Raw genomic sequence first — 24,408 nt, forward strand, 5'->3', positions numbered from 1 at the left:
GCCGCGAGCCACGCCAGGCGGCCAATGGTCTAGGAAGGACGCTCTAGTCCCCGCCTCCACTTCAGACCCTCCCACGCCTGGGCCTCTCGGAGGTTTTCCCGGCGGCCCTTTCGCTAACGGCCTAGACTTCCGGAGTTAGGTGAGGTCCCCGGCGTTCCTTCCTACTTAAACACAGGCTGGGGCTGGAGATGCGAGGGCAGTGAGCGGTGACAGTTGCTAGGCGGAGACCTTTCCGTGAAGAAAGATTTAAGAAAGGATCAGGACAGGCGGGTACGTGCTCATCCTTCTCCCACTTCCGGGCCTTTGCAGGCTTGGGAAAGCTGGGCGGAGAGATTGGGCCTGGCCCGGCGCGCGGGGTGGGGCCCGGGTGGGAGGCAGCGCCGCTCTAGCCGCCCCGGGGACAGAAAGACCCTCCCTAGTGTGAGCTTGTTACTCCGGGGCTACCCTCTGGCCGTCATCTGACCTCTCGCGTCTCCGAGTTGTTTAGGAAGGAACGGGTGATTGCTTTAGTAATATCTTCAGTAGTTATTGGATATCTCCATACGTGTACGTGAATATCTCCCGCCCTGACATCTCTGATGAGCACCACAGCTGCTTATCCAACTGCCTTGTCCATGGCCATCTGAAATTTCACACGTCTGAAATGGAACTTATGTCTCACTCTCCTGGCCTAACTTATTCCTCCTTCCGTCTTACCCATTTCAGTAAATGGCACCATCCATTCTATTGCTTAATCCAAAAATGTAGGTAGGATTGTTCCTACGGAACAGTCTATCGGTAGACCCTGCCGACTCTACTTTCCGAACTGATCCAGAAGCAGATCACGTTATTCCTTTGTTTACAGCTTTCCGTGGCAAAAAAACTCCATAACCTCTCCTACAGGGTTCTACTCTCTCATCACTGTATTCCAACCCCTCTGACTTTCTTTCTGTACCTCCAGTAAGTCACTTGAGGAATTTATACTTATTATTTCCTTTGTCTTAATATCTCTGCTCCTAAGTCTGCATGGATGGCTCCTTGTCATTTCGGTCTCAGCTCAAACATCAGGCCCTTGGTGAAGGCTTCCCTGGCCACCCAATCACTCTTTATTTAATTTGACAAATATGTTATATTTATTGTGTGCCAGGCAGTGTTCTAGACGCTGAGGATGCAGAGGTGAACAAAGGAAAACCCCTGCTTTCTCAGTGCTGATGACCCATTCAGGAACCAGCAAACAGTGCAATCAGAGGTAGTGAGCAAAAGTGGGAGAAGATAATATTAGGGAGGTGGTGGAGGGGCTTTGTAAGGACTTTGGACTTTTATCTGAGTACAATTTAGAAGCCTTTGGAGGGCGATCTGACTTATTTTTTAATAGTTACCTCTGTGGCTTCTACAGGAGCAGGGCAGTTAGGCAACTGCAGTAAGTCAGTCAAGAAATGATGGCTTGAATGAGGTTGGTAGTGAAGGTGGTGCAGTGTGGTCTGATGTCATTGTATTTTAAAAGCAGAATTGATAGGCTTTTCAATAGTCTGAAGGAGTAAGGAGATGAGAATCCCAAAGTTTTTTTGCCTCAATAACAGGAAGAATGGAATTGTTTACTGAGGTAAGGAAGACTGAGGAAGAGAAAGTTAAGAGTTTGGTTTTAACAGTTGCATTTGAACAGCCTCCTAGCCTTCCAGCTGAAGCCATCCAGTAGACATTGGTTATATGAATTTGGAGTTCAGGGGAGAGGCCTGGCCTGGAGATATAAATTTGGAGTCATCTAGCGTATAGTGTTTTAAACATAAAATTTCCTTTACGATTGTTTCCATTTTTAATTTTTTCATGGAAGCTTCAAACATTTACAGAGGTAGAGGAATTTATATAATGAACCCCCATGGACTTTATCAACCAGCTTCAGCAATTACCAACTAATGTCCCATCTACTTTTACCTATATTATCTCCCCTTGCCCAATTATTCTGAAGTAAATACAGTTTATAAGTCCCTGGGACTAGATGAAGATCACCTCAAAGGTGAGTGTAATTAGAGTGAGTGAACATTTAGAGGTTGAGATGATAAGGAGGATCTGCAACAAAGAAAACTGAGAAGCAGTAGCTCTTATCACTGATATTTTCATGTTTTTTTGTTTACGTAGTGTCTCTTCTCTTACTATAACATAAGCTCCAAGTTAACAAGGACCTTAACAGTTTCATTAAGACCTGCATCTGCATCACTATTTTATCTGTCAGGCACATAGCAAAGTCCCCACAAATAATAATTAAGAATATATAAATAAGTTAAAGTGAGAACTGAAAGAGGGTTTAGAGTGAGGGGAGGTCATTTTGGGGTGGTGTGAAAGGCATGTGTGGAGACCCTGAGGCAAGAGAGAGCAGGGCTCGTTTGCAGAACTAGGCGAAGTCCAGCATGGCCAGAATAGGATACAGGAGGGAGAGTGTTGTCTTAGATGAGCCTAGAGTGGTAGGGGAACTACATATGTGTCAAAGGCTACATAGTCCTTTCCAGTCCTCACTATAGTCCTGCAAGGTAGATACTGTCATCTCTGTTTCACACATTTGGGAATTAGAACTCAGAAAAGTTAAATATCCTGCCCAGGTTCACACACTTGCACCCAGCTGCACCACAATCCAAAGCCCATGCTTTCCCCAGTCTTCATGTTCTTCACATTTGTCACTTGTAACATTTGCTTTACCAAAAAACACCATGTTGGTTGTACTGTGTCCATTTTGACAAGATTTGGCCACAGTAGCAGTTTGTATATTTCTTCTGGCTCATTAAAATGAGGCTCTTTTGGTAGTTATTTCTTCTAAGTAAGGGAATTTGCCCAGCTCAAAAATTAGGGGACAAAAAAGAACAAAACATTTATAATTGAAGGTACTAACAGGAAGCTTGGTTGATTTTGGTTGCACCTGGTGCTTTTTTGGTATCTTTTCCCCTAAATGTTTGCATGGCTTGCCCTCTAATTCAGGTTTCTGCTGAAATGCTACTGCCTCAGAAAGACTTTACCTACCCTCTGAGTTTTAAAGAACCCGTTGGTGACTCTGTCTCCTTACTTTGCTTAGTTGTCATCATAGCCCTTTTTACCGTCTGACTATTTTTTAAAAACAATTTATTCATTTGTTTACCTTCTCTCTCTCCCCACTGGAAAGTGAGGTCTAAGAAGGCAGAGACTTTTTCTGCTTCATTCACTGCTATATCTCCAGGGCCTCGAACAGTGCTGGGCATAGAATTGGTGCTAAATAAATATTTCTTGGATGAACGAGTAAATGAATGGATGGATAGCTTGAGCTACTTGGACCCATGCTCATTTGCATGATTGATTAGCTTCAAGTTTACTTCAAGTAGTAATCAAAGACTTGGACGTTGTTGTTTTTCCCTTGCTTACTTCCTAGGAGATAGTTAACTGAAAGGAGTCTGCCTCACTGCTGGAACCAAACCAGATGCCTTCTTCCACTTCACCAGACCAAGGAGATGACCTGGAGGCCTGTGTTTTAAGGTTTTCAGACCTGGATTTGAAAGACACAAGTCTTATCAATCCCAGTAGCAGTATCAAAGCAGAGTTAGATGTCAGTACAAAGAAGAAATACTCATTTGCAAAGAAAAAGGTAAAATTGCTGTTGATGTTTCAGGATCATGTAGGTATAGTTAATGTAGATATACCTAGAAGTAGCTCATCAAGGTTTTCCTCCAGGGAGTGGAGGGCTAGTGAGACACTAGACTGATGCCATGTTCAAGGTAAGGTCTAGTCAGAGCCATTAGCCAGTAATCTTAGTTCAGTGTCAAGCAAAGGAGAATCATAGGCAAGGTGTGGCTCTGGAACACTTATTTATGGTGGAGTACTTGAGGACAGATCCTAGACAGACGGGCTGGATTCCTTTTCCTACCTAGGGTATGGGAAGAATCCCAGGAACCCAGGAAACCTAGTCATAAGGAGAACAGACAGGCATTAGGGCAACTGCTGTCTAAGACTCCTGATCCAGTCCAGCTGGCAGGGCTCCGTTGGTTGGGAGAAGGAACAGAGCAGCCCAGAATGCTGCAGGCTTACTGAGGATTGGGTTACAGGGGTGGTATGGATGCTATTCTTCTATGCCATTTATTCTTTTTTTAGGGATCATTGACTAAACCTGCTGAAGCTCAAAGGAAAATGACTTGACTGAGGAAGTGCAATTGAGACTTAGTTTTCTTACCTCCAATCTGTTGTCCCTCTTTTGCAAAATCATCTTATATTGGCTCCATGTCAATGAAGAATAGATGTCTCTGCTTATAACTTCCTATCTAGCATCCTTCTACCCTCATCTCACACAGATTTCCTTGAAAATGAAACCCAAAGGGTACAGAAAGGTTCTTTTTTTAAGTTACTTTGCAATAATTTCAAACTTATAGAAAGGTTGCCAGAATTGTACAGAGGACCCCCAACTCCCCTCTGCCCAGCAGCTCCATTCATGTTTAATCAGTTGCCTCAAATGGCTTTTACATATCCACTCTAAGGTCACATGTTACCTTTAGTTGTTATGTCTCATAAGTGTTCAATCTGGACCACTTTCTCATTTTTTCCCCTGAAATCATGACTGTGACATTTTTGAAGATTACAGATGAGTTATGGTGTAGAACGTCTCATGATTTTCACTCATGTTTCCTTGTGATTAGATTCAAGTTATGGCTTTGTTAATAAGACTGCCCCACAAAAGACACTGTGTTCATCTGGCTGCGTTCTGTCATGCAGTCACAGTGCCAATTTGTCCCATTACTGGCAATGTTAATTTTGGGTACTTGATTAAGGAAGTGCCTGTCGGATTTCTTTGCTATAAAATTATTTTTTCCCTTTTAATTATTCAGTATTTGGGGGGAAATACTTTGAGACTATGTAAATAGCCTGTTCCTCAACCAACTTTCATCTACTAGTTTTAGATCCATTGATGTTTCTTTGCTGAATTATTACTGTGATGGTTTCTAAATGGTGATTTTCTAATTGCTTCATTCCTTCTAGATTTCTTACTTGGCATTCTTCTGTAAGGAAGAGCTTTCTTTCCTCCCAATTTATTTGTATCAGTGTGTATTCAAGAATTCTGTTTTATTCAGTGGGCTATAATCCATTACTATAATTATTTATTTTGATGCTCAGATTATCTCAGATTTGGCTGGGAGCCCCTTCAAGCTAGTATCTATGTCTTTTTGACTTGCCCTCATCATTCTTTGAGCATTTCCTTACTTTCTAATTCAACAAGATGTTTCAGGGTCATTTGTATTTTCCCTGTCTTATCCCTGGAGTCAGACATTTCTTCAAGGAGCCCTGGTTCTTTCTAGTGGAGAATTGTCAAAAACCAAAACCTGGGGGCTAGGTGAGCCCACTGCTTCTCCCAGGACCTCTGGTGGACGGAGCTAGGAATATAGAGAGATGAATATACATACATCCATATGTATCATACACATACTTTTATATTTACTTTTATATCACTGTAAATCAAATGAGTTCATACCATACTTTCAGTTCCGTTCCAACATCACAAGGTTTATTCTCTCTCCAGTTTTTTTTTTGGCTGCACTGTGCAGCTTGCGGGATCTTAGTTCCCTAACCAGGAACTGAACCCATGCCTGCGGCAGTGAAAGCGTGGAGTCCTAACCACTGGACCGCCAGGGAACTCGCTCTCTCTCCTTTTCATATGGGTGGAGAACCTAGCTCCATTTAGTCCCAATATATTGACTTACTTGCTTATTCCCTGTATGCAGTCTTCCCACTCTGCCAAGCTGCCTCCTCCACCAGGGCCTGCCTTCCCCACACAGGCCTCACCCACCTCTGAGCTGCCTTCCTAGCTCTGGCCTGCATCTCTCTCTTTCTTTTTTTTTTAGAGAAGTAATTTGTCTCTCTCTCTGTTTTAAAAAATTTATTTATTTTATTTTTGGCTGCGTTGGGTCTTTGCTGCCGTGCACACGCTTTCTCTAGTTTCAGCGAGCAAGGGCTACTCTTCGTTGCGGTGCGTGGGCTTCTCATTGCGGTGGCTTCTCTTGTTGCGGAGCACGGGCTCTAGGCACGTGGGCTTCAGTAGTTGTGGCTTGTGGGCTCTAGAGCGCAGGCTCAGTATTTGTGGCACACGGGCTTAGTTGCTCTGTGGCATGTGGGGTCTTCCCGGACCAGGGCTTGAACCCGTGTTCCCTGCATTGGCAGGCGGATTCTTAACCGCTGCGCCACCAGGGAAGCCCTGGCCTGCATCTCTCTTGAACAGACCTCACACGGGCCCTAGCTGCTGCTGGATCCCAGGTGCTTTGTTCCCGAGGCCCTAAAAGACCAGCAGCAGGCCACGTTTACACTGGGCCTCCCATCTTGCTCAGGCCTGCCTGATGGCTTTTTGACAAAGGAAGGAGGAAAGAAGGAAAAAATTCAGATTTTATATAGTATTTCTTTAAGGACCATGACTTTTTGAGGCCTCGATGATAATGAGGCCTTGGATGCATACACCTTAGTTCTAAGTATAATACAAAGAAACACTTAAGTTGACATACACACCATCTCTCTCTCTCTCCCTTTTTTGCCTATACAGAAGGATTAACTGCAGGAGAGGCTAAAAAATGCCCTCCAGTGTAATTTCAGACGACCCCATCCTGATTCAGTCTGGGACAGTCCAGATAAGGTTGTGTACAGACTGAGGAAGGTCCAAAAGTGATGCTCCATATTTATAATTGTTCTTCTTCAGAGTGCCCAATTTTGGGTGCTGTACTACAGTCTTCAGATGCATTAAGAAAATTGTTTAAAATATATATAGATACATATATATATGTAAAAATACCTTTCCATTTTTTTCAGCCTTGAAAAAAGGCTGATAATCATAGATACCATTTAACTTCCATTTATACATCAAAAAACACCATAAACAAAGTTGAAAATGAATGACAAGCTGGGAAACAAATTTGGATAACTATGATGAACAAAAGGTCACTAAAACCACTTACAAATCAGTAAGAAGATAAGATAAATACCACAGTAGAAAAATAGGCAACAGGTATTAACAGGTAAGCTAGAAAAGAACATCAAATCAATATGAAAAAATATTCAACCTTAAATCAAAGATACACAAATAAAAACAGGATATTTCTTTTGCCTTTTATTTGGGTCAATATTAAAAATACTGACAAAAATTAAATACTGATAAAAATGCTGTGGATAAAATGGAACCCTCATGCATTGCTGGTGAGTGTATAAATTGGTATGATTTTCCAGGTAGTCACTATTTCTCACAGTTTAAAATTTTATGCTTCTTCACCTCCAAAACTTTCTTCTAAATAGTTATTCTAAGTAGATGGTTAAAGACGTATGGAAAGATATGTGCATGGCATGTTCGTTCACCATTGTTTATAACTGCAAATATTGGAAACAAAAAAAGCTCGCTCATTTAGAATTGGTTAAAGGAGTTATGGTGCATCCAGAATTTTCTCTTCTGTTTAAATTTTTTTTAACAATTAGCCTAAATCCTCTTTATACAAATCAAAACATTTTGGTAGTCTTTCCAGTCTTTTAAAATGTACTTTTTAATGTAGTTGAGATTACATTGTATAAGCAAATTTTATCCAGTTTTTTTCATTTAATATTATATTTTCCCATGTAATTTAAAACTGGCTGCTTAATATTCCATAGTAAGTATACTCCATAATTTCCTTGACCATTTCCTTTTTGGAGGAAGTTCAGTCTCTCGGGAAGTTCTTCTATAGAACAGTAGGACGTAAAACTAGAAATCCCTGAGGAAAGATAAGGGATTTCACTGAGACTTTCATTCTAGCCTGAAACCTAAGGTTATTTAACAGTGACGTATTTGAAATTTAATTGTAGGCATTTGCCCTTTTTGTCAAAACTAAAGAACTTCCAGCACCTCCTTCTGAGTATAAAGAAAAATGGTGGAAATGCTGTCAGCAACTATTCACAGACCAGACCAGCATCCACAGACATGTGGCAACACAACATGCTGATGAGATTTACCGTGAGACTGCTTCTGTTTTAAAGCAGCTGACTGTGACATCAAGCACCTCAAAAACTCTTAAGTCTGCAGACAAAAGAAACCCTTTCAAAGAAGACCTTACGCATAACCATGAAGTGTCTGCTTGGCTCCCTGATATAAGCTGCTTTAGCCCTGATGAGCTGTTAAGGTAAGAATTTCATTCTATACCTTTCGTTTAATTTAAAAAATGTTTTTCCAGTCACAGTGAGATACCACCCATCCACTAAAATGGCAAATCCTTAAGGCACAGAATTTCTCTACCGCCTAAACTAGGCCGATAAACATGTTCTATGTATAATAGAAGACCATAGCCTATGCGGTAGCATATACCCGCACAGCTTACAGTGTTCTCCGGGTTTCTCAGAAGCCATCCTACATCTTATCTTCTCTAGGCAGAGGTAAGGAACAGAAAATTGTATTTTTTTTCAAAGAGAAATCAGAAGGCCCAGAAATGTTGATGATTCCTGTACCCTGAATAATGTCAGAACTTAAAAAGGGGGTTTTGTTGCCAAATGTGGTTTTCTGAGCTGAATATGTTTTATAAAGTATGTTAAGTTTTATTTTATTTTATTATTTTTTTAAAAAAATTTATCTTTGGCTGTGTTGGGTCTTTGTTGCTGTGCACGGGCTTTCTCTCTAGTTGCGGCGAGCGGGGGCTACTCTTCATTGCGGTGCATGGGCTTCTCACTGCGCGGGCTTCTCTTGTTGCGGAGCATGGGCTCTAGGTATATGGGCTTCAGTAGTTGCAGCATGCGGGCTCAGTAGTTGCGGTGCGCAGGCTCTAGGGCACAGGCTTAGTAGTTGTGGTGCATGGGATTAGTTGTTCCGCGGCATGTGGGATCTTCCCGGACCAGGGCTTGAGCCCGTGTCCCCTGCATTGGCAGGTGGATTCTGAACCACTGTGCCACCAGGGAAGTCCCTATGTTAAGTTTTAGAACTGAGGCATAGGATTAGAAGTTTAAATCTGCCTTTGAAAACCTCACCAAATCATAATATTACATAATTCTAGAGGACAGATTTCTGATTTTAAGCAATTCCTAAACTATTTGGTGAATAGAAAATGCCCAAATTTGATACATTTTTGTCACCCGTGTTATGCCAGTTCCCTTTGTTTATCAGAAAGAGGAAGAGAAAGTTAGAAAGAGAATTGAACTTGGAGTCAGACTTGAGCTAGTCACTAAAATTCTTTGTACCTTTACGTTCTCGCCTCTAAACTGGAATAATAATGCCTGCTCTGCCTACCTCACAGAATTGCTATATGAATTGTATAAAATGATGATGGTAAGAGCACTTGTGAACTATAAAGTGCTATACAAATGTGGTCTCTTCATTTCTGCATGGCCCTGCTTTTTAGTTAGAAAGACAAAGAAAAGGATACATGAAACATTTAGCAGATGGTACGAGACAGGCTATATAATTATCACTTACAGTTGTATGGCTCAGACAGTAATTCATTACAGGAATTTAGAGAACAGGAAATAGATAGGCTCTGAAATAGATAAGCTGGTTTCGGAGACTCGGCCCTGAAATATGAAGAGGGCACTGAGGAGACAGTCACAGATTCCAGAGCTGGATGGGACCTTAATTATCATCTGTTATATCATTCTCTAAAATATGTCTGTACAACACTAGCTCTGGAGGATGCTATCAGGTGTTGAAAAGAGATGCTAAAGACAATTAAGTTTGGGAAGCATTAGGTTAAAATGTTCTTTTTTGCAGGACTGCCCAGAGCCTTCAATAAATGAGGGGCTTTCACTGTGACTCTCAAAGGGAAGATATTATCTGCAGGATTTCTCAGACATGTGATTTCATAGAACAGCTTCAGAGCACACTTTGAGAAATGCAGTTTATTTCAGTCCTCCAGTTTTACAGTTGAGGAAATCAAGGCTCAGGGATGATAAGACACCTGCCCAGGTCCCATAACTAGTTAGTTTAAGTCAGCACAGTGCAGTAGAAAGAGTGTGGGTTCTAGTGTCAGAAGACTGGTGTTCCAGTCCTGACTGTCACTTTGTAGCTGTCTCACCTGGGATGAGTTGGGCTCAGTTTATTCAGCTATAAAATGGGGATGATAATAACCTGTCTCATGGGTAACAGGATTACTTGAAAAAATGGAAATGAAACCTTTTTGTACAGAGAGAGATTCAAAACAGATACTGCCTTGTGTTAGAATATAAGCCAGAATGGATTAAAATTTCCAGCTGTCTTATGAAAAGGGGTTATTAATACCTATCTCATGGATATGATGATTAAACAAGGAAATCAAAGTAAGCTCACTTGTTTATAAAGGAAGGAGTTCAGTGCAGGTATTGTCTTCTTTAGAGCAAATACAGACAGGAATTGCTTCTCATTTCAGGGGGAGAATGATAGTTAGGAGCAAAGGCAGGCATGAGTTGCTCCATTAGGCCTTTCTTCTGAGTCTGCCTGGGTATACTTATGAATTGTGTTTTCCTTATGCCAGTGACTCAAATGCTTTTTCCCCTGTGGTTTTCTTTTTATAGTGGCCACAGCAATGGTGAAGGGGAGGTGCTACTTTATTACTGCTACTGTGACCTGGAGGATCCTGATTGGATCTGTGCCTGGCAGACAGCTCTGTGTCAGCACCTGCACCTCACGGGCAAGGTAACACCTTCTCCCACACCCTATCCTTCACTGGACTCATCTTGCCTCCAACTTAGTTTGCAGAGGCTGTGCTTGAAGGCCTCACCAGTTGGGTTCTTAGAAATTAGCAAATTCCTGCTAGGCATTTAAGTGGAATACTAAATAGCTATTAACATGATGTTTTCTGTTGGTGGGAGTGTAAGTTGGTACAGCCACTATGGAAAACAGTATGGAGGTTCCTCAGAAAATTAAAAATAGACCTACCATAGGATCCTGCAGTCCTACTCCTGGGCATATATCCAGACAAAACCCGAATCCAAAAAGATACACCCCGATGTTCATAGCAGCACTGTTCACAATAGCCAAGACATGGAAACAACCTAAATGTCCGTCAACAGATGAATGGATAAAGAAAATGTGGTACATATATACAAAGGAATACTACTCAGTCATAAAAAAGAACAAAATAATGCCACTTGCAGCAATGTGGATGCAACTAGAGATTATCATACTAAGTGAAGTAAGTCAGAAAGACAAATACCGTATTTCATTTATATGTGGAATCTAAATATGACACAGCTGAACCTATCTACAAAACAGAAACAGACTCACAGACATAGAGAACAGACGTGGTTGCCAACGGGGAGGGGATTGGGGGAGGCATGGAGTGGGAGTTTGGGGTTAGCAGATGTAAGCTATTATATATGGAATGGATAAACAATAACGTTCTGTATAACACAGAGAACTATAATCAGTATCCTATGATAAACCATAATGGAAAAAAATATTTAAAAAATGAATGTATATGTATGTATAACTAAATCACTTTGCTGTATAGCAGAAATTAACACAACATTGTAAATCAACTATACTTCAATTAAAAAAAAATGGTGTTTTATAAGACTACATAAAGGCATAGACCAGGGATCAGCAAACTTTTTCTTAAACAGCCATAAGGTAAATATTTTAGGATTTGCACAAAAGCTGCTCAAACTTGGTGTCGTAATATGAAAACAACCATAGACAATATGTAAAGGAACAGATATGGCCATATTCCAGTAAAACCTATGTAAAAGCAGGCATAATTTGCTGACCCCTTGCATGGGGAAATGTTCTTGATATATTAACTGGAAAAACATTTTATAGAACTGTACATATAGGTGTGATATCAAATTGCTTCCTAATTTTCTTAGAACATGTCAGTCTTTTGCCATTTTGTGGTTTTGACATTTGCTGTTTCCTTTCCCTCTTGAATGTTTTTTCCCCCAGATCTTCACATGGCTTGTTCCTCACTTCAGATCTCCCCTCAAATGTTCTCTCCTGAGAATTCTCATCTGTCTCTCTCCAAACTTTTCTATTCCCTTCTGCTGAAAGAATTTCAAAAAGTCTACTACTATTGGAGAGTATAATCTCCAAACCTCATCATTCCTCTCTCCAAACCTCATCACTTTCTATTCCCTTCTGCTCAAAGAATTTCAAAAAATGTACTACTATTGGAGAGTATAATCTTTGTTTAATTTGTTATAATCTATCTCCCTTGTAGAATATAAGCTTCATGAGTACAGAACTTTGTTAATCAATTGATATATTGTCAGTGCTAGAACGGGGCTTAGCACATAGCAGACAGTAAATATTTGGAGAATGTTGAGTAAAAGGATGAATGTATGTTTGTAACAAAACCACAAGTGTGTGTGTAAAAAGATGGAGAGTGGTAAATATCAAAATGTTAGTTGTGATTATCTCTACGTGATAGGACTATGGATTTTTTTTTCAAATCCTCGATGATTACATATATATATGTGTGTATATATATATACATACACACACACACACACACATATGTGTATATATGTATTTTAAATCAAAAGGAGGTGAACTAGATTCCCTCTGAGATCACCTCTGGTTATGACGCTGTACTGTCTTAGGCCTAATGTTTCCCACACATGTCCTAGGTTTTAATTCCCTAAGGCAATTATTTGATCAGTCAGTGATATTTTTCATACCCATGTTGTTTTATAGATAGTGGCTGAAAGCTGCTTTTACCTCATTCAGTTCATCACCAAGTCCTGCCATTTCTGCCTCTAAAATATCCTTTGATTCCGTTCACTCTGTCTTCTGCTTCCACCACCTTAAACCAAGCCCCACCCTCTCTTACCTAGTTCATTTCAGCAGCTTCCAGACTACTCTCCATTCTTCCATCCTTGCCTGCACTTAATCATTTTCCACACAGCAGCCAGAATGATCTTAAAAGGTAAATGAAATCATCTCCCTCCCTCCCTCCTCACAATCTTTCAGTAGCTATCCAGTGCATTTAGAGTAAAACCCAAATCCTTAACGTGCCCTTAGTTTCCTGGATTATTTGGCCCCTTACGCCTTTTACACTTAATCTGATACCATTCTTTACTCATTACACTCCAGCAAAATAGCCTTTTAGTTTCTTGGAGCCCTCAGTTTTTTTGGTGCCTTTGGGCCTTTTTGTAAGAAAATTCTCTTCAAGGAACTCTCCCACACCCACTCGGGTTCTCCTATCATAATTTTTAATCAATCTTCAGTTCTCAATTTTAATGACACTTCCTGAAAGACATCCTTCCTGACCTTTAATCTAAATTCAGTTTTCCAAATACACTTTTTCATTGCCTCTTGCAGTGATTTTTCATAGCACTTGTCAGTGTGTGACTTTTGTCTGAATATCTGTGATCTTCCTTAAGTCTGTAAGCTCCCAAAGGGCAAAAACTATTTATTTTTTAACCACTATGACCCAATTCCTAGCACAATTGCTGGCGCATTGTAAAAAAAAAAAAAATTCAGTAAACACTTGTGGCGTATATACGTTTATCACCATCTCTATTTAGAGAACACCTTGAAGGATGGATATTCTCTCACAGTAAACCTGAGCCTACAAAATAGGAAATCAATTTGTTTCCTTGGTCTGGGGCCGATTTTTATTCTTGGCCCAGCCCAAGGTGACCTAGCAGTGAGGGCCTCTGCCCACAAGGTGGCAGCACCTGCCTGGATCTTAGTTCTAAATTTTAAGGCTTCAGCCAAGTTTTCAAGTTTTGTGTTGGTAGGAGATTTGGCAGAATGTTGGCATTTGTAGGGAAAGAGGAGAACTTGAAAATTCTAGAATTATGGAAAGAAGCTTTTGATCCCTTTGCTATACATTTCTTACTGCCTCAAGAAATTTGAGGGGATGCATTAGAGGCTTTAGAAAGGAAAAATTGCAAGATTTGGACCCAGTAAGATATGGTTTTGAATCCCAGATCTACCACCTACCAACTCTGTGCCCTTGGGCAAGTTACTTGATTTCTTTAAGCTTCTGTTTCCTTTTCTGTCAAATGGGAATTTTGATATCTACTTTCCAGGAGTATAATGTAAAGTTCCTGTCTCATACTAGGTACTCAATAAATGCTAACTATTGCTCTTCATCTCTGAGGTATAAGGCCTTCCTCACCTAGCAGCTACTTTGAAGGTTTCAGTTGAAGAATCCTTCAACAGAAGTTGAAAGTCTAGTGCATGAGTTTAGAGGTTGCTCTGCCTCAGGTATTTAGGGAGTGCCTGTGCTTGTCTTTTATTTGGGTTCTGAGATTAAAATAGCATAGGAAAGGGTCTTCTGACCTACTTAGAAGACAGGTACACAGACGTATGTACCTCTTCATCATATTTGCCCCCGTCAGAGACAGTTTTAGAGTAGATTTCCTGACCCTTATGCTGGTTCAACTCTATTTTTCTATGTTGTCCCTTAAAAAAATACGAGTCGGTAACAGGTGCAGTAGTCTGTACAGCAGAGATGGCATACGCTTCCTACTTTCCTCTCCCAGCCCAGAACAGGCTTCAATAGACTGCACTCCTCTTTCTCAAGGAGCCTGGATGTGACTCAGAATGCTCATCATGGAACTCTGGAGAGCCACTACTAGTGAGTTGGCCCTGGCTTGTGAAATGAATCCCATTTATATCCATGCCCTAAAGAATTGAATCAAGTGAGGCAACAAACGAAGTATCTTCTCTAGGCCCTAATAAAAGGGGAGCTTTTAAAATTTTTCAAATTCTAATGCATTGGTAGGTATCATTGCTATATAAATAACAATATATAACGAAGTGGTAACAATATAAGACCCTGACTTAAATTACATCTCTTTCCAGAGAATACCATGATATACAGTGTTGCACTTTCTTACTTTTCCCTAGAAAGCTAGCTCTGTCTAGAGATGATCCATCTTTAAACTTATCCAGAGGATTCTGTGGTACCAGAACAAGTAACTTTGCAGGCCCTCCAGAGGATTGCCTCTTAAGGCAGGGGCCTTAACCCAGGCTTTAATGTCCCCTAACCAGTGAAGCATTTCAAAGAGAATAGAGGGCTTGAGAAGCCAAAAAGCCTCAGATTTGGATACACATTCATTTGCTCAGCAAATACATATTAAAATTCTACTGTGTGGCAAGTACTACTCTAGGCACCGATTATGCAACAAAGAACAAAAGAGACACAAGCTCCTCCTTGTGGAATTTGTATTCCAACGGGTGGGTTTGCAGTGGTGGGCTTTACCTCCAACACTGTGCAGAGATGTGCTCATGTGCATTCCCAGCCCTCAGATGTGTTCTGTGCTTTAGGACTTGAGGACAGCAGTTTTTCATTGTTGATTCTTTTTCATGTTTTATCAAGATGAAGAAATTGAGGTTCAGAGAGAATTAATTTTCTCAGGGTCACTTAGCAAGTAAATGGCAAAGCTGAATCCTGATCCTACATCTGTTGACCTGAATTTAAGTTTTGGCCACTGGACAGCTGGAGCTCCATAGCAAATGGGACTTTCCAGTTGTTCTATCCATTTCATTCTCTTGTTTGGCACACGTTAACTGAGTACCTCGTCTGAACTATGGGCAGTGTGCCATTTTAGAAAACTACAAGCATCCTGTGTGTGGTAACATTTTTGTGTCCACAGCAATGTTTCTGCTTTTCCTGTTAAACTCATTGACACACACGAACCTGTTCTGCCCTGCAGAGATTTGAACCGAGCTAAGAACAGCCTGCATTCCCTTTCTCTCACTGTCTTGTGTCTCAGGTTCGAATTGCTACAGAAGGAATCAATGGGACAGTGGGTGGAAGCAAATTGGCCACCAGACTCTATGTAGAAGTCATGCTTTCCTGCCCATTGTTTAAGGATTATCTGTGTAAGGACGATTTTAAGGTAAGAGAAATTGAACATAAAATGGATCGAGAGCCATTTGCTTCTGCTTCAGTGCCTCTTCCCACTCCAGGCTATGAAGAGGATCACTATAAAGAAGTAAGCAGTGCTGGACAGAACACCCTTTCCTTGCTAGGTCCCGAGGCAGTGCAGGAGAAGGAGCATGCTTGTTCCAGTTCGTCCACCACGTCACCACGTGATCATGGGCCTTGGTCTCCTTTTTTATAGAATAAGGACGTTACAGCTTATATATTCTATAAACTCTCAAACTTAGCCGTGTTTGTTCATTTGAGAGACCACCTGGCTGTATCAGGATCACTACGTGTTTAGTGAACCTGGTGGGATCAGATCTGCACTTCACACCACACAGGGAATAAAGCTATTGCTCTCCCAAGAGAGCTGCTTTGTTGGAGTGACTTCATGCTTTAGCATCATGGGTGATAGAGGTGGTGGGGAATACCTTGCTAGTGTTAGTGCTGGTGATGATGATAAGGAAAGAAAAGGTTGTAGCTTTAAAAGCTGGGATGTAATCTTACATGTTGAAATTGCTCAGTGGTATTTCAGTTTTATAGTTAAATGCTTATTGCTATAGAAACACCTTTTCAATTTGACATTTTTGCACATGGTAGATACACAATAAATAAGTGCCAAATATAAGAATTATATCTGTTGTGTAATAATAGGGTAGCTGAAGTATTAAGAAACCTCAAATTAGGAACAACTGTTTCAGTGGGAAAAGGGAGTTAGAGCATAGAACGTTCCAGATAATTTAACTGAATAAATATCTTATACCTGGAGATGGGAGAGAAAGACTGTATTCTGTTTTGTTTCTCATTGGCTAGACCAGCAAAGGAGGAGCTTGCTGTTTTCCAGAATTGCGTGTTGGTGTGTTTGCAGAGATTGTGCCCATGGGGATCAGTCCCAGTAGGATCTCCTATAAGAAGCCTGGTATGCTTGCTTTAAGAAGAAGCATTTTCCTTTTCTTCATAGGGACAAATCTTAATATAGAGACAAATGTGAAAGCTAGACATTCTGATCAGCAAGAGTTGTGATGAGTTCTCGCTTCAGAGTATCTGTGGGGTGGCTAACACTTGGGTCATTCAGTGCTTAAACTGGTTCTTCTCTTTGGTGCTCCGGTGATTGGAGACTCACTACTTAGAATGACGTGGCTTAGTTATTCTTTTTGGTGATGGTTTGGCAAGAAGTTGTTTTCTTTCCAAAGATAACAATTTGGAAAGAGTGTAATTATTACTTGTAAATAGTTCATCAACTGAATAAAACACAGGCTTTTTGCTACAGGAAGCAAGTGGCTTTCAACACCAAAGCAGTTTGTTTGCAAGTGCTCTAGAATGTTCTCTTTGCCCCTCCCTCATGGGTACCATAGATGGTTGAAAGACATTTGTTTGGCTGGGTTTTTTGGTTTTGTTTTACTTTTTACTATGAAAAATTTCAAACATTAAAAAAAATAGAGAAAACAGTACAGTGAACTCCCTTGTACCTCTCCCGCAGCTTCAACAGTTATAAACTCATGGCCAGCTTTGATCTATCCGCACCCCCTTCTCCCATCCTGGATCATTTAGAAGAGAATCCTGATGTCATGTCATTTCTTTCATAACTATTTTAGTAGATATCTCTAAAAGATAAAGGTTTTTAAAAAAATAAATAATTGTAAAACCATCATCACATCTAAAACATTTTAACAGCAATTTCTTAATGTTATCAAATATCCAGCCAGTGGTTAAAATTCCCAGTTATCTCACACTTTTTTAAGTTTGTTTCTATCAGGATTCAAGTAAGGTCCACTCATTGTGATTGATCACTATGTCTCCTAAAGTCCCTTTTAAGCTAGAGATTCACTTCCATCTTTTATTTTCCCCTGCAGTTTATTTTTTGAAGGAATTAGATCATTTTGCTTATAGCATTTCCCACAATCAGTATAATGCTGATTGCATCTCCATGGGATGTTCCTCTGTCCTCTGTATTTCCTATGAACTGTAGTTAGATTTATAATAGTGCTGTCTAATAGGAATATAATGTGAGCTACAATGGAATTTTACATTTTCTAGTAGCCACATTTTAAAAAATAAAAGGAAACAAGTGAAATTAATTTCAATAATATGCTTTATTTAATGGAATATAGCCAAAATATTATTTCAACTTGTATCCAGTGTAAAAAATTATTAATGAGATATTTTACTCTTTTTTTTGTATACTAAGTCCTTGAAATCCTGCATCTCTGTCACCCTTATTACAGCACACTTCAAGCCACATTTCAAGTGCCTGTTAGCCACATGTGGCTAGTGGCTGCCATATTAGATAGCTCATGTCTAGAGACTTGATCAGGTTCAGGTTTGATTTCCTTTTTTCTTTCTTTCCTTTTTTTTCCCCAAGTCTACTTCATAGGTAGTATTGTCCCCTTTCATCAGGAAACAGAAAGGTCTGGCTGGCTCTATGTTCATTTTTTTAACTTGTAAATATTTAAAAAGGCTAAGAGTTAAACCAGAGGGAAATGAGAGTAAGATACAAGCATCTGGGAAAAGAGACTCATGTATGAGGAGAAAAGGGCCAAAAAGGGCCGTGTCTGCTTAGTGTCCCTACCTTGGCAGGAGGCAGGATGACCACAAACAGCTCTTCGTTGGCGCTACAGGACCTTGCTCCGGAGCTTAGGGGAGAGTGGGCTCCAGGCAGTGCTTTGCTGCTTTCATTTGAGCCAAGTTGTTTGGAGGCACTTCTTTTAAGCACTTCATGTGAGTCACTCTCTGGTCAGGCCTCCACAGGGCCAGGAGAATAGCCACAGTAATAGCAGCAGCAGGAACAGGCTGGGTTCCCTGCAGCTCCCTGTAAGGAGAAGTCTTAGCAGATTTCCATGCTTCTCATCACAGTTTTGAACCTCCCTTTCCACCCCACTGTTTTGTTGACTGTGTAAATTATGTGACAGTAACTTATATAAAATCTGGCCTTGTTACATTCTCCCTGCAGTCCTAGGTTAAGCAGGTAGGAGTCCAGATTCCTTGGCCGTGCTCTGGGTCTCCAGCCCGATCTGGGTACCCAGCAGTTTCAGGGGGTTGTTGGGATTCACCCCTGAGCGGAGCTGTCAGGCTGTATCATGAGTGGTACCATGACTCAAGGACCAGAGCGCCCCCACCACCACCACATGATGTATGGTGGCCAAATTCACCAGAAGTTCCTCACAAACTACTGAGATGTCTGGACCCTAAAGATACAGGAGTATTTCTATCCTAGAGAGTAGAGGAGGCAGAGGGCCTCACTGGACAGGTTCTTTCCTTTTAGTCTCCTTGTATGTTACTTATCTTCTTTATCTCCTTTCTCTCCTCCTTCTTCTAGCGTTTCATCCTTTTCTCTCTCTTGCCTTCTTTCTCATATTTCATTCCTGCTGTCAGCCCCTCCCACCATTTTCTTTTTTACTCATGCACACAAACTTAGACACATTCTTCTTACTCTTTTGTATTTTTAAAAAACTTATTCCAACTTTGTTCCATAACCATATGCTCACACCTGCCTGTGCCAGGGTTCTTAGCCTCGGACTTGATGTTGGTATAGAACAGTTTATAAAGCCTGTAGTCAAGCATGTACATGCCCAGGCTCCTCCACATACAGTGACAGTAGAACACTGGCCATAACATGGACCGGAAAACCCACATGGCAGTTTATATCCCTTCTGTCTGGCTTTTATTATTGGGTTAGGCCAAGTATGAGGATGCAAAATTCTCTGTTTCTAAACTGCCAGGTCTCCACAGTGCTCATCTTAGGAGGAGGGAGAGTGAGGATACATGGAATTACTAAATTCTTCCATTATGATCATCAGATAGTGTCATTTTCAGACGTAATTGTAATTATGAGAGGAAAGGTTTAGGTGGGGAGAAACAAAGCAAATGGAAGTCATCGGGCTGGGCCAGTTGTAACTGGGTTTTGTTTTTGTTTTGTTTTAACTGATTTTTTTGTTTGGTTTAAGGAATCCATTTATCCCCAGGTGAATTTCATAAAGAAGTAGAAAAGTTTCTGTCTCAGGCAAATCAAGAAGAAAGTGATACTATCCTACTGGACTGCAGAAACTTCTATGAAAGCAAAATAGTAAGTAAGAACCAGAACTGAGTTCCCACAGCATAGCATGTTTCTGAAGGGGATGCTGTGCGCCCACCTGTAGCTGAGTCAGTGGCTCTCCTCCCACTACTAGCAGCATCAGAGAAAACCCAAGACTTCAAACTCAGAATCTGGTGAGAAAGTCTACGAAAATATGGATTAAAGACATCTTGGCACATAATGGACTTTCTGGCTCCCATATGCCTACCCCTGACATGTGTCAAGGATCTTGTCAGGTTTGCTTTGGGCAGCCTCTCCAGTTCCCCTGAGGTCTCTGGTTGGGTGACCCACAGCCCACCAGCCTTGTTTCTAAGTTCCAGATTTTGAAGTTTGAAAGGCTAGCGTGTGGGATGAAAACAGCAGGGAGCAAGTGCTTCCTTGCCAAGGCAGGGGTGGGGAGTGGTGTTTGACACAGAAAGAAGCTTTGTTCTTACCAGGTATGTTTTTCTGATCATTTTCTTTCTGCTGCTCCTATATTGTAGGGACGGTTCCAGGGCTGCTTAGCCCCAGACATCAGGAAATTCAGTTACTTCCCTAGCTATGTTGATGAAAATCTAGAACTTTTCAAAGAGAAGAGGGTGCTGATGTATTGCACTGGGGGCATCCGTTGTGAGCGGGGTTCAGCCTACCTCAAAGCCAAGGTGAGTCACCACCCTTAGGGCACTGCAGGCATGGAAGTGAAGAAGGCTCCACCCACAGCGTGTGTGGAACTTTCCAATCCCCACCTTCACTCCCTCTCCCACACCCAGCCAGCCAGGGATTTATTCTCCCCAGCATAGAGTTTCTAAGTATAAAATCTGAAGTTCTTAATTCTCAAGATGTGAAAAGCACTCAACAGTCTTAGAGACTCATCAAGTACAAAAGGGAAAGATTAGTTGATATCTCCCTTTTCCTAATCCTTTTACTTGATCCTGAGAAGAGCAAATTCAGTAACATTACATGTCCTAACAGGTGTCTTCCTATATTTAGGGAGCAGCAAAAATAGTTGGGCTTCCCAGGATCTAGAGAGTGAAGGCCCTGACTGCTGTCCTCTCCCATCACCCTAGTAGGCAAGATCTGCCAGTTGGTTCCTTGCCCCCTTGGTCAGCAGTTCTTCACTGTCCCGCAGCGGGAGCCAGGAGCCCCATTTCGGCATTCCTACCGCATGCTGCTCCTCTGTGGAGCTTCCTACTGGTCTCTGCTAGTCTCCTCAACTTTCCTCTTGTGTTTCCACACATAGGGAGTGTGCAAGGAAGTGTTCCAGCTCAAGGGTGGCATCCACAAGTACCTGGAGGAGTTTCCTGATGGTTTTTACAAAGGGAAGTTGTTCGTTTTTGATGAGCGTTATGCCTTATCCTTCAACAGTGACATAGTGTCAGGTAGGTCAGCACAGACTCACAACCTACATTCATGATCAGGCACACCCTCTGTATTAACCTTCTGGAAGACAGACCAGTACTGATTACTTGAAGAATAAAGCAAGGGAAAAGGAGTACGTAGGACCACCATTTCCTAACAGAGTTGGAGATGCAGCAGTGGAGCAGACAGGATTTGGAATGGAAAATAATTTTATCTTTAGTTTCATAACCCCTCACTAAATATAGTACTTCCTTCAATTATGAATGTAAGCAGCAAATCAGTAGTATTAGATGTACCTGTGACTTTGTTATCACTAGAAATCACAGTATTTTCATATATTACAGCTGCTGTGAATATTTCAAAATAGCATTTATGTTCATCATTGCTTCAAAATGGAAATAGTTATTAGGCGCATCACTAAGTCTTGTTATAGAATGTGTTAACAAGTATTTTACTGTATCCCAGACTTTAAAGAATATTTCGTTATTTTGTATTTCTATATAATTGGTTTCCTTTGTGATCCTATGTATTTTATTTTATGCATTGTAAAAACATTTTTCTAAGACAGAATAGTCTTCACCAGACTGTCAAGTAAATTCACGGCACAAGTAAAAGAACCCCTAATTAGACGGTCTGTGGACACGTGTGGTGTGCACTTTCGAGTGGTGGGTGGGGCATTCCAAGGGGGAGCTGAGCCTAGGGCCAAGGCAGGAGGCAGGGCTGGCTACAGGAAGCCTGTGCTGTGACTGTAGTTTGGAGTCCACACTAACATATGGTACCAGATGAGGGCAGTCAGTAAAAGAAGGATGGAAATAATCCTTAAGAAAAATGGATCCTCCCCCTGGATGCCACCATTTTGAATGGGAAGGATCACAGGCAGACAACCCTAGTGGCTGTCAGAATTTTCTAGAACTCCTGTGATCAGGGGCTGAGATTGAATTAACACTCAGATAATGAATAAGGTGGGAGTCTGATTTCCTCTCCCCTTTCTTCTTGATCTTTTTATTCATTTTAATGGTCTTATATTTGTGTCTTATTGGAAGCAACTTCAGATCTCTTACAGAGCTAGATGGAGCAGAAAGGGGAGAGAGAGGGCCCAAAGGTAGCTTAGATAAGCTAGGTAAAGAGACTTGAAGAATGATGTTATCAATGGTGATAGGAGGTCAGCAGGGAAAAGGGGCCGAGAAAGTAGATAAGTTTTAGGAGTTGTGTGGCCAAGTGTCCTCTGGCAAAAGCAGGAGAACCTCAGGCCTGGGGAAGAGGAGTGTGGACTGCAGAAGCCAAATGTCAATGTGGGATTATCTGTATTCAGGCGTGTTGTCTCCCAGTCAAAAGGGAATGATCTAAAGGAAAAAGACCATTCAACAAAGGGTGCTTGGCCAGCTTTGGACTAGTGAATGAAAGAGAGAAACGTTACTACCTGTTTTCTAAATGAGAAAAAGAAAAATGGGTCAGTGAATGCTGGAATCAGAAGACAATTCCCAGAAGCAACCTCCCCCCAAAAAGGTGGGGGTGGGGGAACCTCGTCTGTTAGAAGACAGGAGACTTACACTATTTAGAAACCTTCCTCAGACCCAAAAGGTACATGAGATGCTGATGAGCTAAGGGTTATATTTAGGAACTGGAGAATTGCGTCTGCGTGTGCATGTGTTACGTATGTGTGTGTACACGTCTGTTGTGTGTACACGTGTGTGCTCATGTGTCTTTATAACAAGGCTTTTCTTTCTTCCCCAGAATGTTCATACTGTGGGGCCCCATGGGACCAGTATAAACTGTGCTCCACTCCCCAGTGCTGCCAGCTCGTCTTGACCTGCCCTGCCTGCCAAGGACAAGGATTCACAGCCTGTTGTGTCACGTGTCAAGACAAAGGGAGCAGGCAGGCTGCAAGCCCAGCCCAGAGCAGTTTTAAAGAGGAATGCGAGTGTACAGCCCGACGGCTACGCGCACCCAGGGAGCTCTTACAGCAGGGGCGACTCCCTGCGAGCCCGGGGCCCAGGCCAGGTGATGATGAGGATGGGCCAAGCTTACATGAGCAGCCCCATCTGCCTTTCCCCAATCCTTCACAGAGCTAGGTTTGGGGCGACCATGTATTGGAGAATATTAGGGCTGTTCCAGCAGAGAAACAGGGAACTCTAGTGCTGCCAGAGCCACCATGGCCAGCTGGTCACCATGTTGGCCACCTGTCCTTCACAAGAGGAGGGAAGAGGGAGTTGGGTGCTGACCTCTTACTGGAGACATTCTGACTCAGAAGATGCTAGAGCACAGAAAAAGGTGAGCTGTGTAGGATCCCAAAGCTGCTGAGGGAGAGAGCCTTGAGCCTGGTGACCAGGTCATGCCCTTTCTGTGCCATGCAGCAGGGCTGGGAGTAGTCATTTTTCTTATCAGCAAACCTGTCTGTCCTGATGGCAGAATGTGAAAGCTGTGGCCCTGGAAGTGGACTCCCCGGAACCAGGCCCCTTAGGTCAATCTGCCATCCACCCCTACCCTTCTGTCTTCTCTGCTAGCCTCAGAGCACTAGACCAGGATCTGAAAACTGTGGCATTTGGCCCACCTCCTTCTGTAAATAAAATTTTATTGGAATAGCCACACCCATTCATTTACATATGACCTATGGCAGAATTAAGTATTTACAAGAGAGACATTATGGCCTGCAAAAGCTGCAGTATTTCCAGGCGTACCTTGGAGATGTTGTGGATTCAATTCCAAACCACCGCAATGAAGTAAGTCACGTGAATTTTTTGGTTTCTTAGTGCATATAAAACCTATGCTTACATTATACTGTAGTCTATTAAGTGTGCAATAGCATTATGTCTAAAAAAACAATGTGCATAACCTAATTTAAAAAATTTATTGCTAAAAAATGCTAACTATCATCTGACAATGCAGGGTTGCCACAAACCTTCATTTTGTAAAAACTGAAATATCTGCGAAGCACAACAAAAAAAGGTGTGCCTGTACTATCTGGCCCTTTACAGAAAAAAACTTGCCACCCCTAGTCTAGACCAACAGCTCCTCTGATGGAGGAGATGGTCTTAAAGATGTGGTCTACCTTCATGTTTCATTGGTTTGGTTTCTGTGAGAGATTTCATCTGCTTTCCCCAACACCCACACTCTTAGCTCTGAAGTATTCTCTTTGAGAGATTCACATTAGCTCGATGACATTAACACTTGGGCAGTTTTTAGGTGAACACCTCAGAATACAAGACATTCTGTATGAGGTTATTCAGCACT

The 24,408-nt window shown here is 41.6% G+C and overlaps 2 protein-coding genes across 6 annotated transcripts in view; one reads left to right on the top strand and one right to left on the bottom strand.

The window, feature by feature from the left end:
- The first annotated feature begins 7 nt into the window (after positions 1-7).
- TSTD2 (thiosulfate sulfurtransferase like domain containing 2) lies at positions 8-23,759 on the top strand. Of its 3 annotated transcripts, none has more exons than XM_060300720.2 (10): positions 8-139; positions 3,371-3,583; positions 7,798-8,111; positions 10,462-10,582; positions 15,616-15,741; positions 16,581-16,686; positions 19,712-19,830; positions 20,322-20,480; positions 21,059-21,197; positions 22,912-23,759. In XM_060300720.2, exons 2-10 carry the CDS (start codon positions 3,419-3,421, stop codon positions 23,247-23,249), a joined length of 1,587 nt encoding a protein of 528 aa, XP_060156703.1. In that variant the 5' UTR covers positions 8-139; positions 3,371-3,418; the 3' UTR covers positions 23,250-23,759. The 3 variants fall into 3 exon arrangements, with proteins under 3 accessions (XP_060156703.1, XP_030685656.1, XP_069901819.1); XM_030829796.2 differs by having other exon boundaries at positions 134-270; XM_070045718.1 differs by having other exon boundaries at positions 134-270; positions 19,730-19,830.
- TMOD1 (tropomodulin 1) overlaps positions 17,863-24,408 on the bottom strand; it is an 87,808-nt gene continuing 81,262 nt past the window's right edge. For 2 of the 3 annotated variants that reach the window (XM_060300723.2, XM_060300722.2), the window contains exon 10: positions 17,863-18,576. In XM_060300723.2, the coding sequence (XP_060156706.1) occupies positions 18,491-18,576 (86 nt within the window). In that variant the 3' untranslated portion in view covers positions 17,863-18,490. The remainder of the gene's footprint in view (positions 18,577-24,408) is intronic. The other variant, XM_060300724.2, reaches the window with a different exon arrangement.

Source organism: Globicephala melas, chromosome 6, assembly GCF_963455315.2.
Source record: "Globicephala melas chromosome 6, mGloMel1.2, whole genome shotgun sequence".
Classification (NCBI taxonomy): domain Eukaryota; kingdom Metazoa; phylum Chordata; class Mammalia; order Artiodactyla; family Delphinidae; genus Globicephala; species Globicephala melas.